The sequence below is a fragment of the Pteropus alecto genome, unplaced genomic scaffold (genome assembly GCF_000325575.1).
Source record: "Pteropus alecto unplaced genomic scaffold, ASM32557v1 scaffold67, whole genome shotgun sequence".
Classification (NCBI taxonomy): Eukaryota; Metazoa; Chordata; class Mammalia; order Chiroptera; family Pteropodidae; genus Pteropus; species Pteropus alecto.
The window spans coordinates 6,007,461-6,020,345 of NW_006441061.1; the positions used below are offsets into that span (position 1 = coordinate 6,007,461).

Genomic DNA, 12,885 nt, shown 5'->3' on the forward strand with positions numbered 1-12,885 from the left:
CGCAGTGCCAGCGCTGCGACGCCGCGGACCCCCGGCTGCACCACAACGCCTCCTACCTCACCGACTTCCACAGCCAAGACGACAGCACCTGGTGGCAGAGCCCGACCATGGCCTTCAGTGTGCAGTACCCCACCTCCGTCAACATCACCCTCCGCCTGGGTAAGCGCGGGTTCGAGGCACCACCACCAGCTCGTCCCCTGTCCCCACCCCACTGCGGGTCCGAGGCAAGAGGCCGCAGCTGATGTGCGCCCTGGCTCGGCTGTAGGACTCAGATTTGGGGAGCTCAGGAACTGGACCTGTCCCCCAATAGCTGGAAAGGTAGACTGATGGGATCCCCTGGGGTTGGGAGGGGCGGGAAGCCTCCTGGAGCCCTTTACAGAGCAGCGGACCATGCCCTGCGATGGCGGCCATCTAGACCCAGAGCCGTGGGGGGACAGGGGGAGGCGACCCACCAGGGGGTGAGCTAGTCTGCCCTTCAGGGCAGGAGCCTAATCGTGGTCATCTGGTCCACTTCCGGGCCTCAGCGACTCCCCAAGGCTGTGTGCGGCCCCTGGGGTGTTCTCGGGGTACCAGCCTGGGCATTCATCCCTGGGGAGTTTAGCCTTCCCAGCAGGAGCTGCGCTTCATGCTGCTGCTGGGTAGCTGGATCCCATAGCGTGGCCTCCCTGCTCTGCCTCCCTCTACCCAACCCCATGGCAAGGTGCAGGAGCTTTACAGGTCCTGGGAGTCACAACCCAGGGTCTGGACCCAGCCCTTGGCTCCCTCGCCGGACCCCTCTCTCCTCCCCCTCCAAGTCCAGCCCAGTCCAGGTCCTCCTGGAGCCCCCCAGCTGTGCCGGGTCCTGAGCTAAGCGTCTGATCTGTGCAGCCCCCACGGCCCCTTCAGAGTGGGTGGGTGCTTCCATTGGTCCACACGCCCTTATTTGTGTGTCCAAATCTCCTAACACTTTGAAAACTCACAAGTATTTTTATAACTCATTTTGGCTGCTAAGTCTGACCTGAGGCTATTTATAGACCTTGTTTATCCTACTTAGAGTGAATATTCATACACTTAGCTGCTGAAATCTCATTTGCGTACAGCCCATGGTCCTGGACACAGCTGGGTGTTCACACGTCCACTGCGGAAGGACAGCATCATCTCTGTAGATTCTGAAAAGTTCGGCTGGAGCCCAGCAGTTTGGAGAAGGGATTATGGGACCGTATCCCCATTTTTCAGATGAGAACATTGAGGCTCAGAGAGGTTCAGTGTTTTGCCCAAAGGCACACTGCTGCCAAATGGCAGTCTGAATACAAACATGTGTGTACGGTGTGTCCAAGGTCAGGGCCTGAGGTCCCAGACGTGAGCTCCAGCCGTCAGTGGAGTGGGCTCTTCCTAGCCCTGGGGGACAGCGCCTGGGGGACGGTGGGGAGATGACAGTCAGTGAGGTGGAGGGACACAGGGTCCCTTCCGTGAGCATGCTGGTTGCCGCCCCAAGAAACTCAGCTCCCTGGGCCTTGTCACCTTCTCTCGGCTTGTCAGAGTGGGGCACGGTCCCTACCCTGGCAAGTGACAGGAAACCAGTGGGGGAGGAAGGCGGGGGGAGCTGGCTGGACAGGGCTGGCAGGACCCCAAGGCCACAGGGGAAGGAATCTGGGACAGGGTGGGGGCTGTGGAGGAGACGTGCCGTTCCATGACGGAGGGTGGGAGTTTGGCTGATGGCTTACACATGTCGGTGGAATCCCGGGGCAGACAAGGGGCTCGGCCCAGGCACCAGCAGTGGGAGGGGCCGGGAAGTGTCTGGATCCAGGGGCGGCTCCCGCGTGCCCCGCGCCGGTGTGTGGCGGTGCCCGGCCCTGCGTGTCAGCTGTGTGGCCTCGTCCAGCCTCGCCCAGAACATTTAGCAGCAGAGCGGTTTCCATCCCTCTAAAACCAGGGGTCCCAGGGCTCAGAGAAGCCACGCTGAGTAGAGCCGAGGGCTTACACACTTATACACACTCACCTTCACACACACATTCTCACACTCACCTTCACGAACTCATACACATTCACACCCATACTCACCTTCACGCACACACACACACATCCGCACAGACACGTTCTTATAGACATGCTCTCACGTACTGTCTTACATACTCTTACACACTCAAGCTCACACACACGGGTGTGTCTCTGGAAGTGTTTGTACAGTGAACAAAGGAATGAATGAATGAATGAATGAATGAACGACTGTGTCGCCTCCTCCATTCTCTGCTCTGGGCCCAGCTCAGGGCTCTTGCCGGCTCCGGAAGACAGAATAGGGCCCGAATCACAAAACAGGGTTCGCCCTGAGGCCCGGCCCGGCCACAGAGCGGGCATGTGCCGTCACCTCCCCAGGCCTCGGGTTCTCTGTGAAATGGGGGTAAGAGTGGCCGCCTCCTATCAGCTGGGCAGGTCCTGTAGCTCAGGCCAGCCAGGTGCTCACCAGTGTCACTCTGCTGACAGCAGCTCGGGGCTGAGATTTCCCTGGGGTGGCCTCTGTGAAGGGATGGGGACATGCTCGCCAACCTGGCTCCCGAAAGACATCCTGAGCCAGTTACACATGTGGGGCGCCGGAGCCCCCCACAGCCCCAGAGCTGGCCCCCTTTGGTCCACTGGACTTTGGTCTGCCCCATGCTGGGCCATGGCTTCATAATACTGGGGGGAGACGAGGCTGAGGTTGTCACAGTGTTTTCAGGGGAAGCCTGCAGCCAGGCCAGGTGGGCCGGGGACGTCTCCTCCTGGTCCTCAGGCCACCTCTGCTGGCTCCATTCCCCTCTCTGGACAGCTTTGCTCGTGGGAGGGGAGAGTGGGTGGCCGCTGGCCTGGGGTCTCCTCGGGGGAGTGGACCGAGGGGCAGGCGAGGGAGGGCAGCCAGTCAGCCCCAGGACGGAGGTCTCTGCTTTCCCAGCCCCCTGCGAGCTCACAGACATCTGGTCCAAATCCCCGAGTTGCTAAGCTGAGCCTTCCTGTCTGGGATGAAAGGCGGCAGCCGCTCTGGCTCTGGCGGCCCCTAGCCCTTCACTGTCGTCCTGGGAGGGGGTGGGCTGGGACCTGGTGGGGGATGGGGGATGTTGGGGGGGCGTGAGTGGTCATCAAGGTTGACAGAAACAAATCAGGGGGTTCTCACCATGTACTGAGAACACCACTGAGTTGGCACCCCAACTCAGCAAGGTTTGTTCTTTTATAGACAGGGAAACTGAGGTTCTAAGGATGAAGTCAGTTGCCCCAGGTCACGCAGTCAGTAAATGGCAGGCCCTGGGACCCTCCCCCAACTGCGCTCCCCCTGGGAATGATACAGGTTCAGGTGAGGCAGGTCGGAGCCCACGTCTGGCTGGGGTGGGGCTATCTCCTTGTACACTTTCTTAGATTCCAGGGAATCTTCTGGAATGACAGAAAGACCCTTGAGTCTCCGAGTCTCTGGGCAGATGAGTTCTGAGTCCCCGAGCGAGGGGGGAGTTGCAGGAGGAGGGCTGGTGGGCCCAGGAACGATGTGACACTCACAGAGTAAAGGGGCCTCGCTGGGGTCTGAAGGGTGGCAGGAGTTGACGTAAGAATGAAGGACATTCCAGGTCAGGGCACGGCACTGGGGAGCCAAGAGGCCGCTTGCTGTGTCTGTCCTCGGACCCACACAGCGCAGATGGATGGAGCAGAGGGGACAAAGAGACAATGGGACCTGGCTCTGGTCGGGGCTGGATGGCAGGAGGACCCTGCTGGCCCCCGAGGAGCCTGAGCCAGCTGGGTCTCCTGAGCTTCGGCTTTGTTGCGTCTTCCTGTTGAGTGGGCGGCCGTGTTTGCATTGGCCGGGGCCGGTTCTGGGGGGCCAAGTCCTCCTTCCTGCTCCCTGGGGGTTCCAGCTGGAACGCTGGGCCCCAGGCAGGTCAGGGGGTCAAGGCAGCAGCCCTGGTTAGCCTCCACCCACAGAAGCAGCCCCCCGACTACCTCTGGGCCCAGCTGGCCCCGGCCCCTTCGCCCCCCCTGCACTTCCCAGGAGTGACCCAGGAGTTACAGCGGGGGTCATTCCCAAAGCCCAGGAAGCATGTGGATGGCTTCCAGGTCACCTCTGCCCCGCCTCCCTCTCTGGCTTCAGCCCGCTGCTCTTCAGTAGGGCCTTGATAGTCTCCCCTCCCGGTATTTGTGTACGTGGGGGCCTCTGCTCGCATGCTTTCTCCCCCTGCCTCCTGGATAAACCCGCGCCTCATTCATAAACGAAACTGCTGAGTGCCTACTGTGCGCCCGTCCCTGTACCAAGCCCCAGGGATGCGGCCGTGGATAAGAGCTGTCTGTCCCTCTCAGCTGAGGGGTGACTTCCTCCAGGAAGCCCCTCGGCCCCCAGGATTGGGCAGAGGGCCTTTCCGTGCCTTCTCGCTGCCCCTCACGCTTTCCCCATCACGGTCTGGGTGGTGCTGCCTCGAGGTGTCGGTTCGTTTGTGTGGATCGGGCCCCGAGGTGCAGAGGGCATGCCTGTTTTCACAGCTGGACCCAGAGCCCAGCACAAGCCCCCTGTGCAGTGGGGCTCGGGAAGGGTCGGTCAAGCCCGCGGATGCGGTGGGAGCTGTCATTCCGCCGTGTGCGTGCTGTGTGCCTGGGGCCGTGCTCAGCGCTTGGCAGGCAGGAACTCGCTAAGTCCCGTCGTCCTTTTGCCCTTTTTACAAACGGGGAAACCGAGTCACTGTGTTCCAGGCCACGACCCAGTTTGGCCGAGGCCACGTTGCCGGTAGGAGCTGGATGTGAACCGCATTTCCCTGGGAACAAAGGAGCGAGTGAACGAATGCAGGAATGAATGACTCCCCAGCCTTCCAGAAACTTCCAAACTCTTAAGCTGTGGCATTCACAGGGCCCCAGCCTTCCTCTTAGCCCTGCCCCCACTCACGCTCACCCTGGGCCCCAGCCACGTCACCTCCCTCCCTTCCCCTGCTCCCCCGCAGCTCCGTGCCAGCCCTGCCGCCCGCTGCCCCTCTCCCCGTGTCATGCCCCTGGCTTTGCCTGTTGGGATCGCGGCCGGCGTGTGGGACTCCACTGAACCTCTCACCCAGTGTCCCCGCCCCGAGTCCTTGACCGAGTAGTTCACACGTCCTTCTGCGTGTCAGTCCTCGGATGTCACACGCCGCCTCAAACTTAGCATCCAAAAGTGGAAGCACCCGTGTTCATAACGGCATAGTTCGCAGCAGCCAGAGCGGAAGCACCCCAGCGTTCACTGGCGAAGGAGCAGGCAAAACGAGGTGCACGTGCACAGTGCCTGAGTATTCGGCCTTAACAGGAAGGAGATTCTGACAGATGCTCCCACGTGGGCGAAGCTTGAAGAGACACGATGCTAAGTGAAATAAGCCAGACGCAGAAGGACAAATACTAGATGATTCCGCTTACGTGAGGTCCACAGCAGGGGCTAATTTCGTGGAGACAGAGAGCAGAATGAGGGGTGCGGGGGGCTGGGCGGGGGGAGAGGGGAGGAGAGTGGCCATTGAACTGGGAGTTTCGTGTGGGGAAGATGCAGAGGATTCTGGGGGTGAGCGTTGGTGGTGGGGACACAACACTGTGAGTGTACGCAATGCGCAATGCCAGCGAACCGTGCGCCTGAAAAATTTTAAGAGGGTGAGTTTTAGGTTATGTGTTTAAAATCAAAAAGCAGAGGCACCCTCCTCCTCCCTCAGTCTCTCCCTCTACGCCGCGGAGCTATTCTCTCTCTGCTCTTTTTGTCATCGAGATCACGAGGTCATTCTCTGGAACGTTCTTTGCATTTGCCCTCCTCGTCATTCACACTCAGCCCCCCCTCGGCTCCCTGATTTATCGGGCTGGTCTTGAATGACCTACGACCTCTCTGCAGACTCGGAGTGTGCGTGTCTCAGTCATGTCTAAGTTCAGAACGGACCTCAGAACCCTTCGCGCAGAGCCCTGGGCCATCATCGATCACATAAAACCTGTTCGTTCTCCCCAGGGTAGGCCATAGGCGTGACGATCTTGTTCCGTATTTGGAGTTTAGACCCTTGGCCCAAAGGTGAGAGAACTGTGATGGGCCCAGCCCTGATTCAGCCGGGCTGTCCTGGTGCCTGGCGCTGTGATTGTGGGAATTCTCCAGCTCCTAACAGGGGTTCGTTGTGCCCCAGATTGCCAGAGCCGGGCCGGGAGAGGAAGACAGGGACAGTGGACGGCCAGATGACAGTGCTGTGGGCTCTGCCGTGATCCCCCCAGACGCTGGAGCAGCTTTCTCCGCCTGGTTCCGTTGCCAGCTGGGGGCAGGGGAGCCTCACCCACAAGTTCCCAGCTCAGCTTCTCACCCTGCCCCTTCCCCCCCACCCCCACCCCAGGCCACTGCTCCCCAGATGGCTCCAATTAAAGGGCTTTGTTTTGTTTCCATTTTCCCAAAATAAGCCTCTCCATTCGGAGCTCATTCTGCTTGGCCAGTGCCGGATGTGGGCCGGCCTGGTTTTGTGACCGCCCTGGTGTCATTGTGTCCCAGCTGGGTTGGAGGGGACACGGCTTGGTGCTCCTGGTGCCATCTTCATGGGCACCAGCACCCTTCCTGGGCAGTCCCTTCTCTCTGGACACCTACAGAGCCCCGAACAGGGGAACCTGTTCTGGGCAGCGAGTTTGGGGGCCAGACAGGCTTGCAGCTAAGTAGAGACCTGGCTGTTTTTTGCATGACGTTGGGCAAAAGTCCCTTGTTAGTAAAACATGCACAATGATGCTTCTGTTTGGGGATGTGGCGATACGGTACGCGTGAAGCACTTAGCAAGGTGCCTGGCACATAGTAGGTGCTCACTAAATGTTGGCTGTTGTTAAACAGACTCATTCTGGGGTCAGGACTTGGAGACACAATGTGGCAGTGTCAGCATGTTGTCAGGCCTGCCTGTCTCGACTCGCTCACTGGATTATAAACTCCTTGAAAGTACAAATCATGCTTTGTCTTTACTTGTTCACAGGGAAACGTTTAGTTAGCATCTACTCTGCACCAGGCTCTGTGCTCAGTTCTGGGGATTCACAGCTCCTGTCCTAAGGAGGTCACAGACTAGTGGCAGAGATAGGCAGATCTTAACAGAACAGGATGAGGAAGCCCAGGGCAGCTGGGAGAGCCTAGCAAGACACCCAGATCCATGGCTCCAAGGCTGAGTTGCCATCAGCCAGGAGAGGTGGGGGAAGGGTGCCTCACGCTGGGCTGAGGCTGGGGTGTGTGGCCAGTCTGCTACACCAGCCGGATGAGCAGGATGCGTGGGAGCCAGCCAGGTGAGGCACAGAGGGGACAGCATACTGGACAGCTGGGAGGTGAGATCATGTGCGCCCCCAAGCATTGTCACCCCCAATTAACCGCTTGGGGATGACATTTCGGTCCAGCTGTCCTGCCAGGAGCACACCTGTCTCCACATCACCCTGAAGCCCCGTCCATCAGCCCCTGGGGCTCACAAGGGTCTGAGTCGAGGCTGCGAATTCAATTCTTGCCGATGCTTGGAGGATCTTGGGGTGGGTTCCTCCCCCAGCCTTCCGGTTGCCTTTGGCAGACAGCTTTTCATCACAAAGCGGGGATTAAGTTGCTTTCTGGGCTCTTCTAATTAACTCTTGTAACAGAAAGTTCCTGCTGCGTCTCCGCGATGCCGTGCACCTCCTCTCACCTCCTGGCTTGGCAAGGAAGAGCAGAAGCAGCACGCGATGGTGCTCGTTTGCATGAAATCCCAGGGACGGCCTTTTCCCCATCAGGCTTCTAGCTGCCAGCTACCTTTTAAGTGGCTCCAAGCTCCCCTTCCGTGAGGTGTCTGGCGGTTAGATGTTTATGGAGGAGTCTGGCTCGTACACCACCAGAGCCTCCACACAGCGTCTTTCCGTGAATGCGCATCTGGGGTGAGTCCCTGACTGGTTCTGACGCTTGAAGCTGCTCCGAGAAGCGGCCACCATGCTGTCTGGGACACGTGCTTTCTTAAGAGGACTTGGGGTTACAGTGCCAACCCGTGCTGCCACGGAACTTGAAAAACATCTTAAAACATAACATGGCCAGGCGGTTGCTTGAAAAAAAAATTTTTTTAAACATGTGTTCTCCAGTTTTTAAATTAGAACAGGTTTCACGAGAGAAAATCGAGAAAAGGCAGAACAATTAAAAAGGGAAGAAAAGTTACTCGGCGTGCTCTGTCCTAGGGATAGTCACACTATTTGTTTGACGTCTTTCTTTCCTGCCCATTCTCTTTAAACGTAATCTGGTGATTCTGAAGGTGAGATCTTGCGTTTTCTTTTTCATTCAATGTTTTGACTTAAGCGGTTCCCCTGTATTACAGACTCATTGACGGCTGTTTCAACGGTTTCGATCATCTGTGAATTTGTTTATTGAACCTTATGGTTCAAGTTTTTCCCCATTATAAAAAAGAAAAAGAAAAACAAAACACCTTGATGATGGCTATTTCTATGGGTTTCGTTTCCATGTTTGACTTCCCAGAAGTGGGATTCTTGTAACAAAGGCCGGAAATATTTTTAGGGCTCTTCATCCGTGTCACCAAACTGCATTCCCTAAGGTCCCGACAGATATATATTTTTTTTCCAATTTTTTTTTTTATTGAAGTAAAATGCACATAACATGAACTTTGCTGTCTTAACCGTTTTTGGGTGCACAGTTCAGTGGCATTCAATCCACGCGCACTGTCGTGCGGCCACCCCGCCCCCAGCACCAGCAGGCTCTCATCTTCCCGACCTGAAATTTCGCCCCCATCAAACACCACTAACGTCCCAGCCCCTCCCCCAGCCGCTGGCGCCCACCGTTCTCTCTGTCTCCGTGGATTTGCCTGTTCAGGACATTTCCTCCACGTGGGCGTGTACACCACGTCGTCTCTCGGGTTTCATTTCTTTCATTTTCCACACTGTTTTCAGGGTCCGTTCACGTCGTAGCGGAATTAGCGCCGAGGGTCCCTGATGGCTGATGGTTCGACTTCCGGTTTTCCAACTCTACGATGGTACAAAAGTGATACGCATTCAGTCACTGGGGCGGAATGAGGCCAAAGGCACAGGTGGAAGGGTTGGCTTTGTTGGGATGTAGTAAAAGAAATAGCTTTCTCACGGTAGAGCAGGCCTCTGTCGGATGGGGCAACATCCCATTGCTGGAGCTTTGGATCAGAAGATCCGAATTCAAGCGAAGACGCGGCTGCCTGTCAGGGGTCCTCCACGGCAGAGTCCTGTGTAGGGAGGCAAGTTGGCCTAGGTAAGGGATGGCACGTACCTGGGAAGCGAGGAAACGTCTTCTGCGGGGCCCCGACAGGCATCACTCACTGATCCCAGGGCAGAGTTCCGGACAGCCTCTAGCGATCCCCTCAAGGCCGTTGATGGGGCACAGACGTTCTGCTCCCCCCGGACCAGGCTTCCGGCTCTCCCTTCCCTTCGGTAAAATGGCCCGTGTCGTCCCACTGCAGGGAAAGCTTACGAGATCACCTACGTGCGGCTGAAGTTCCACACCAGCCGTCCCGAGAGCTTCGCCGTGTACAAGCGCAGCCGAGCGGGCGCGCCCTGGGAGCCCTACCAGTACTACAGCGCCTCCTGCCAGAAGACCTACGGCAGGCCCGAGGGCCAGTACCTGCGCCCCGGCCAGGACGAGCGCGTGGCCTTCTGCACCTCTGAGTTCAGCGACATCTCGCCCCTGAGCGGGGGCAACGTGGCGTTTTCCACCCTGGAGGGCCGTCCCAGCGCCTACAGCTTCGAGGACAGCCCCGTGCTGCAGGTCAGAGAGAGGCTCTGTTGTGCCTGGACCTTCTGTGGGCACCTGGCCACGACAGGTGCAAGGGGGCCACGTGGTCGAAGGGGAGTGCCCCTTTCCTTGCCTCCCACGTCGGGAGCCGGGGGACACTTTCTTAAGAGGCTGGGGAAACTGAGGCCTGGCGTGGGGAAGGGGTTTTCCAGGGGCTCCCGTGAGTTGGTGGAGGGGCCCAGACTAGAGTTCCGACTCCTGGCCAGTGCTCCTTCCGGAGCCCCGTCCCGCCGGCCTCCCGTCCTCTCTCTGTGAGCCGACGACCCCGCCTGCCCTGTGTGTCTCCAGGGGCTCTGACGAGGATAAAGTGGGACATGTGAAAAGAACACGAGTTTTGGAATCAGGGTCCTGGGTCCCGAGTTGGGTCCTGGTCCAGTAGAACGCTGTGCAGTGCCAGAAACGGTCTGTAGAACCCTTGACTAGCATGGCTGAGGAACTGGATTATAAATTTTTTTTATTTTAATGAACTTTAAGTAACCACATGTGGCTAGCAGTTGCCACGTTGGACCTATAAAGTCACCTATAAAGTGGCCAGTGCTCGGCCCGTAAGAGGCGCTCATACACGCTTTGAAGATAGAGTCACAGTAGGTCACTGTCACCGTCGTGGCGGAGAGGGCGGCAGGCCTGTGGCTGTGTGCATTCAGCACGGCCCGCCCTGGGCAGCCCACCCGGGTCTGTTCAGCTTTGCAGTCACAGTGATGTGGTGACCCGGTTGATGTTTCCGGGCGTTGGACGCCCTCCTGTCCTCTCCCCGTGTTCAGACAGACCTCTGCCGAGAAGGTCTGTCATCTCGTCCCCTCGCACGTTCAGAGCATTTGCTCCGCCTGCCTGGGACGACGAGGGGCTGGGACCAGAATCCCGCTTCTTTCCAGAAGGGACGCTGAGGCCCAGGAAGAAGTCGTGTCCCACCCAGGCTGCCCAGACATGGCATCAGCTGGTTCACGTCCCCGAGACCACCCTCAGGTTCAGTGGTTTTTCTGGAGGGACTCACAGAGCTCAGAAAAGCTGCCGTCTTCACTGACGGTCTATTACAGTGAAAAGGTGCACATTACAGCCAGCAATGGGAAAGGGGGCGTGGGGCAGGGCCCCGGAGACACCAGGCTTGGGGCGGCCACCTTTCCTCTCCCAGGGGCATCCTGGGGACATCGCTTATTTCTCCCAGCAGCGATGTGTGACAACACATAGGCCATTGCCAACCAGGAAGCTCACCTTCGCCTTGGCGTCCAGGGTCTTTATTGGGATTGGCTGCGTAGACATGGCCGACCGCCTGCAGAGCTAACCGTAGTCTCCAGCCCCCCGAGAGGTCAAGCTGACCCCACATGCCCCAAGCTGACTACCAGGTGGCCCTAGATACCAGGCGAACAGAGACACTTGTATCAAGCAGGACATTCTAATGGCTTAGAGGTGACCCCAGGAGTGGGGTGGCAAAAGCCAGACCTCTCTTTGGGAAAAGTTAATCCTTCGTGGCACAGAGTCACAGTTCCAGATGCCCGGGCCCCATTCGCCTCATTGAAAACGTTCACGCGTCATCATGATGATTCTGTTTAAAATGACAGTTTCTCCTCCACGGGTTCCAAGCTCCGCAGATCAGAAAGCATCAGCCAAGGTCATTTGAAGACAAGCAGAATAGCCGGGCCCCACGCTGCCGGCACCTGAGACGCAGTCTCCCTGGGCAGCGGCTTCAGCCGAGACCCTGGCAGCGGGTTCCGTGACTTGTTGCCTCGTGTGTCTTGGACGTTGTCGCTGATAGAGAGACAACCTCAGAAATGCCCCCTCCTGCTGCCGCCCCCAGGCGGAAGCCAAGGTCAGGGAAGGACAAAGAAAGGCCAAGCCACTGCGCCCTCCCTTCTCTCCTGTCTCCTCCGGGCACACCCAGGGTGGCGTGTCCTCTGAGCACACGGAGCATTTTGGGGTGGGAGGTAACGAAGGATGCCTTTTGAAGGAAGCTGCTGGGTCTTGGATCTCTCTGTCCCCCGAGGGGCCAAGGCCTTTGGGGAGAAGGCCAACTCGGCCGGCACAGAATCGGGTGACAGAGCTGAGGGGCCCCGAACTGCTCCATCCTGGGGTGTTGGCTGGGGCAGAATCGCTGCCCCCGAGAGCCGAAGCTCTGCCTCCCGCTCTCCCTTCTCACTGCGTTCTGGACCCCAGGGTCGGTCCAGAGTCAGCCCAGAGGGGGTCACGAGTTGAAGGAGCCCGTTGCCTGTGTACGTGGGGGCTTTGGATTGCCTTAAAATGACCTCTAAGGGGTCTCCAACCCCCAGGCCGCAGACTGATACTGGTCTGTGGCCTGTAAGGAACAGGGCCACGCAGCAGAAGATGAGCAGTGGGCGAGTGAGCAAAGCTTCGTCTGTATCTGCAGCCGCCCCCAGCGCCAGCATCACCGCCTCAGCTCCGCCTCAGGTCCTCAGGCGTTAAATTCTCATGGGAGCCCCGGGTCCCTGGTTGGGGACCACTGCTCTGAGACATGAGAGGGTGGGGCACACAGTTTGGGCTAAGGGAACAAATCCCCCTGCTCTCTCCCAGCGTCTCAGGGAGCTGAGGACTGTTCTCATTGTCTTCGCAGACTGAGGAAGCAGGTCCTAGGCCACAAAGCCGACGTTGGAACCCGGAGGAGGGTCGTGTGGGCTGGACACCCCGGGCAGGTCATTGCCCGCTGGGCCCCCTGGTATGACGAGGGTGTTGGGGTAGATGCAGGAAGCCAGGCCGCCTAATGGTTACAGCCTGGACCCTGAGGCCAGACAGACCCGAACCGCAGCCCTACTGTGTGCCAGCTGTGCACCTTGGAGCAGAACACTTACCCTCCCTGAGCCTCAGCCCCCTCACCTGCAGAATGGGGGTGATAACAGTACCTACTCTTAGGATTAGTCTGAGGACCCGAGCCACAACCACACAGTGTCACCTGCTGCCCCTCCCAGCACGGACATCAGCAGGTTTGAGGTCTCTAGGTGGCACTTTGTCTGGAGAAAGCATCAAGCGAAGGACCTTCACCTGTGCGCTGCTGGGTTTCCCGCCCAGGCTTTTGCTCCTTGCTCCTCAGCTGCCCCAGGGACCAGCAGCATCAGCATCACCTGGGCCCTCATTAGAAATGCAGAGTCGCGGGCCCCGCCCCAGACCTCAGAAGCTGTGTTTTCACCGGATCCCTGAACACACACTGACATTTGAGAAGTGGTTCGGGGAGT

General features: G+C 58.4%; 1 protein-coding gene across 1 annotated transcript in view; it reads left to right on the forward strand.

Moving 5' to 3' along the window:
• Nucleotides 1–12,885, forward strand: part of LAMC3 (laminin subunit gamma 3) — a 54,211-nt gene that overhangs the window by 1,231 nt on the left and 40,095 nt on the right. The window contains exons 2-3 of the mRNA XM_015594125.2: nt 6–159; nt 9,375–9,679. Coding sequence (XP_015449611.1) covers nt 6–159; nt 9,375–9,679 — 459 coding nt within the window. The remainder of the gene's footprint in view (nt 1–5; nt 160–9,374; nt 9,680–12,885) is intronic.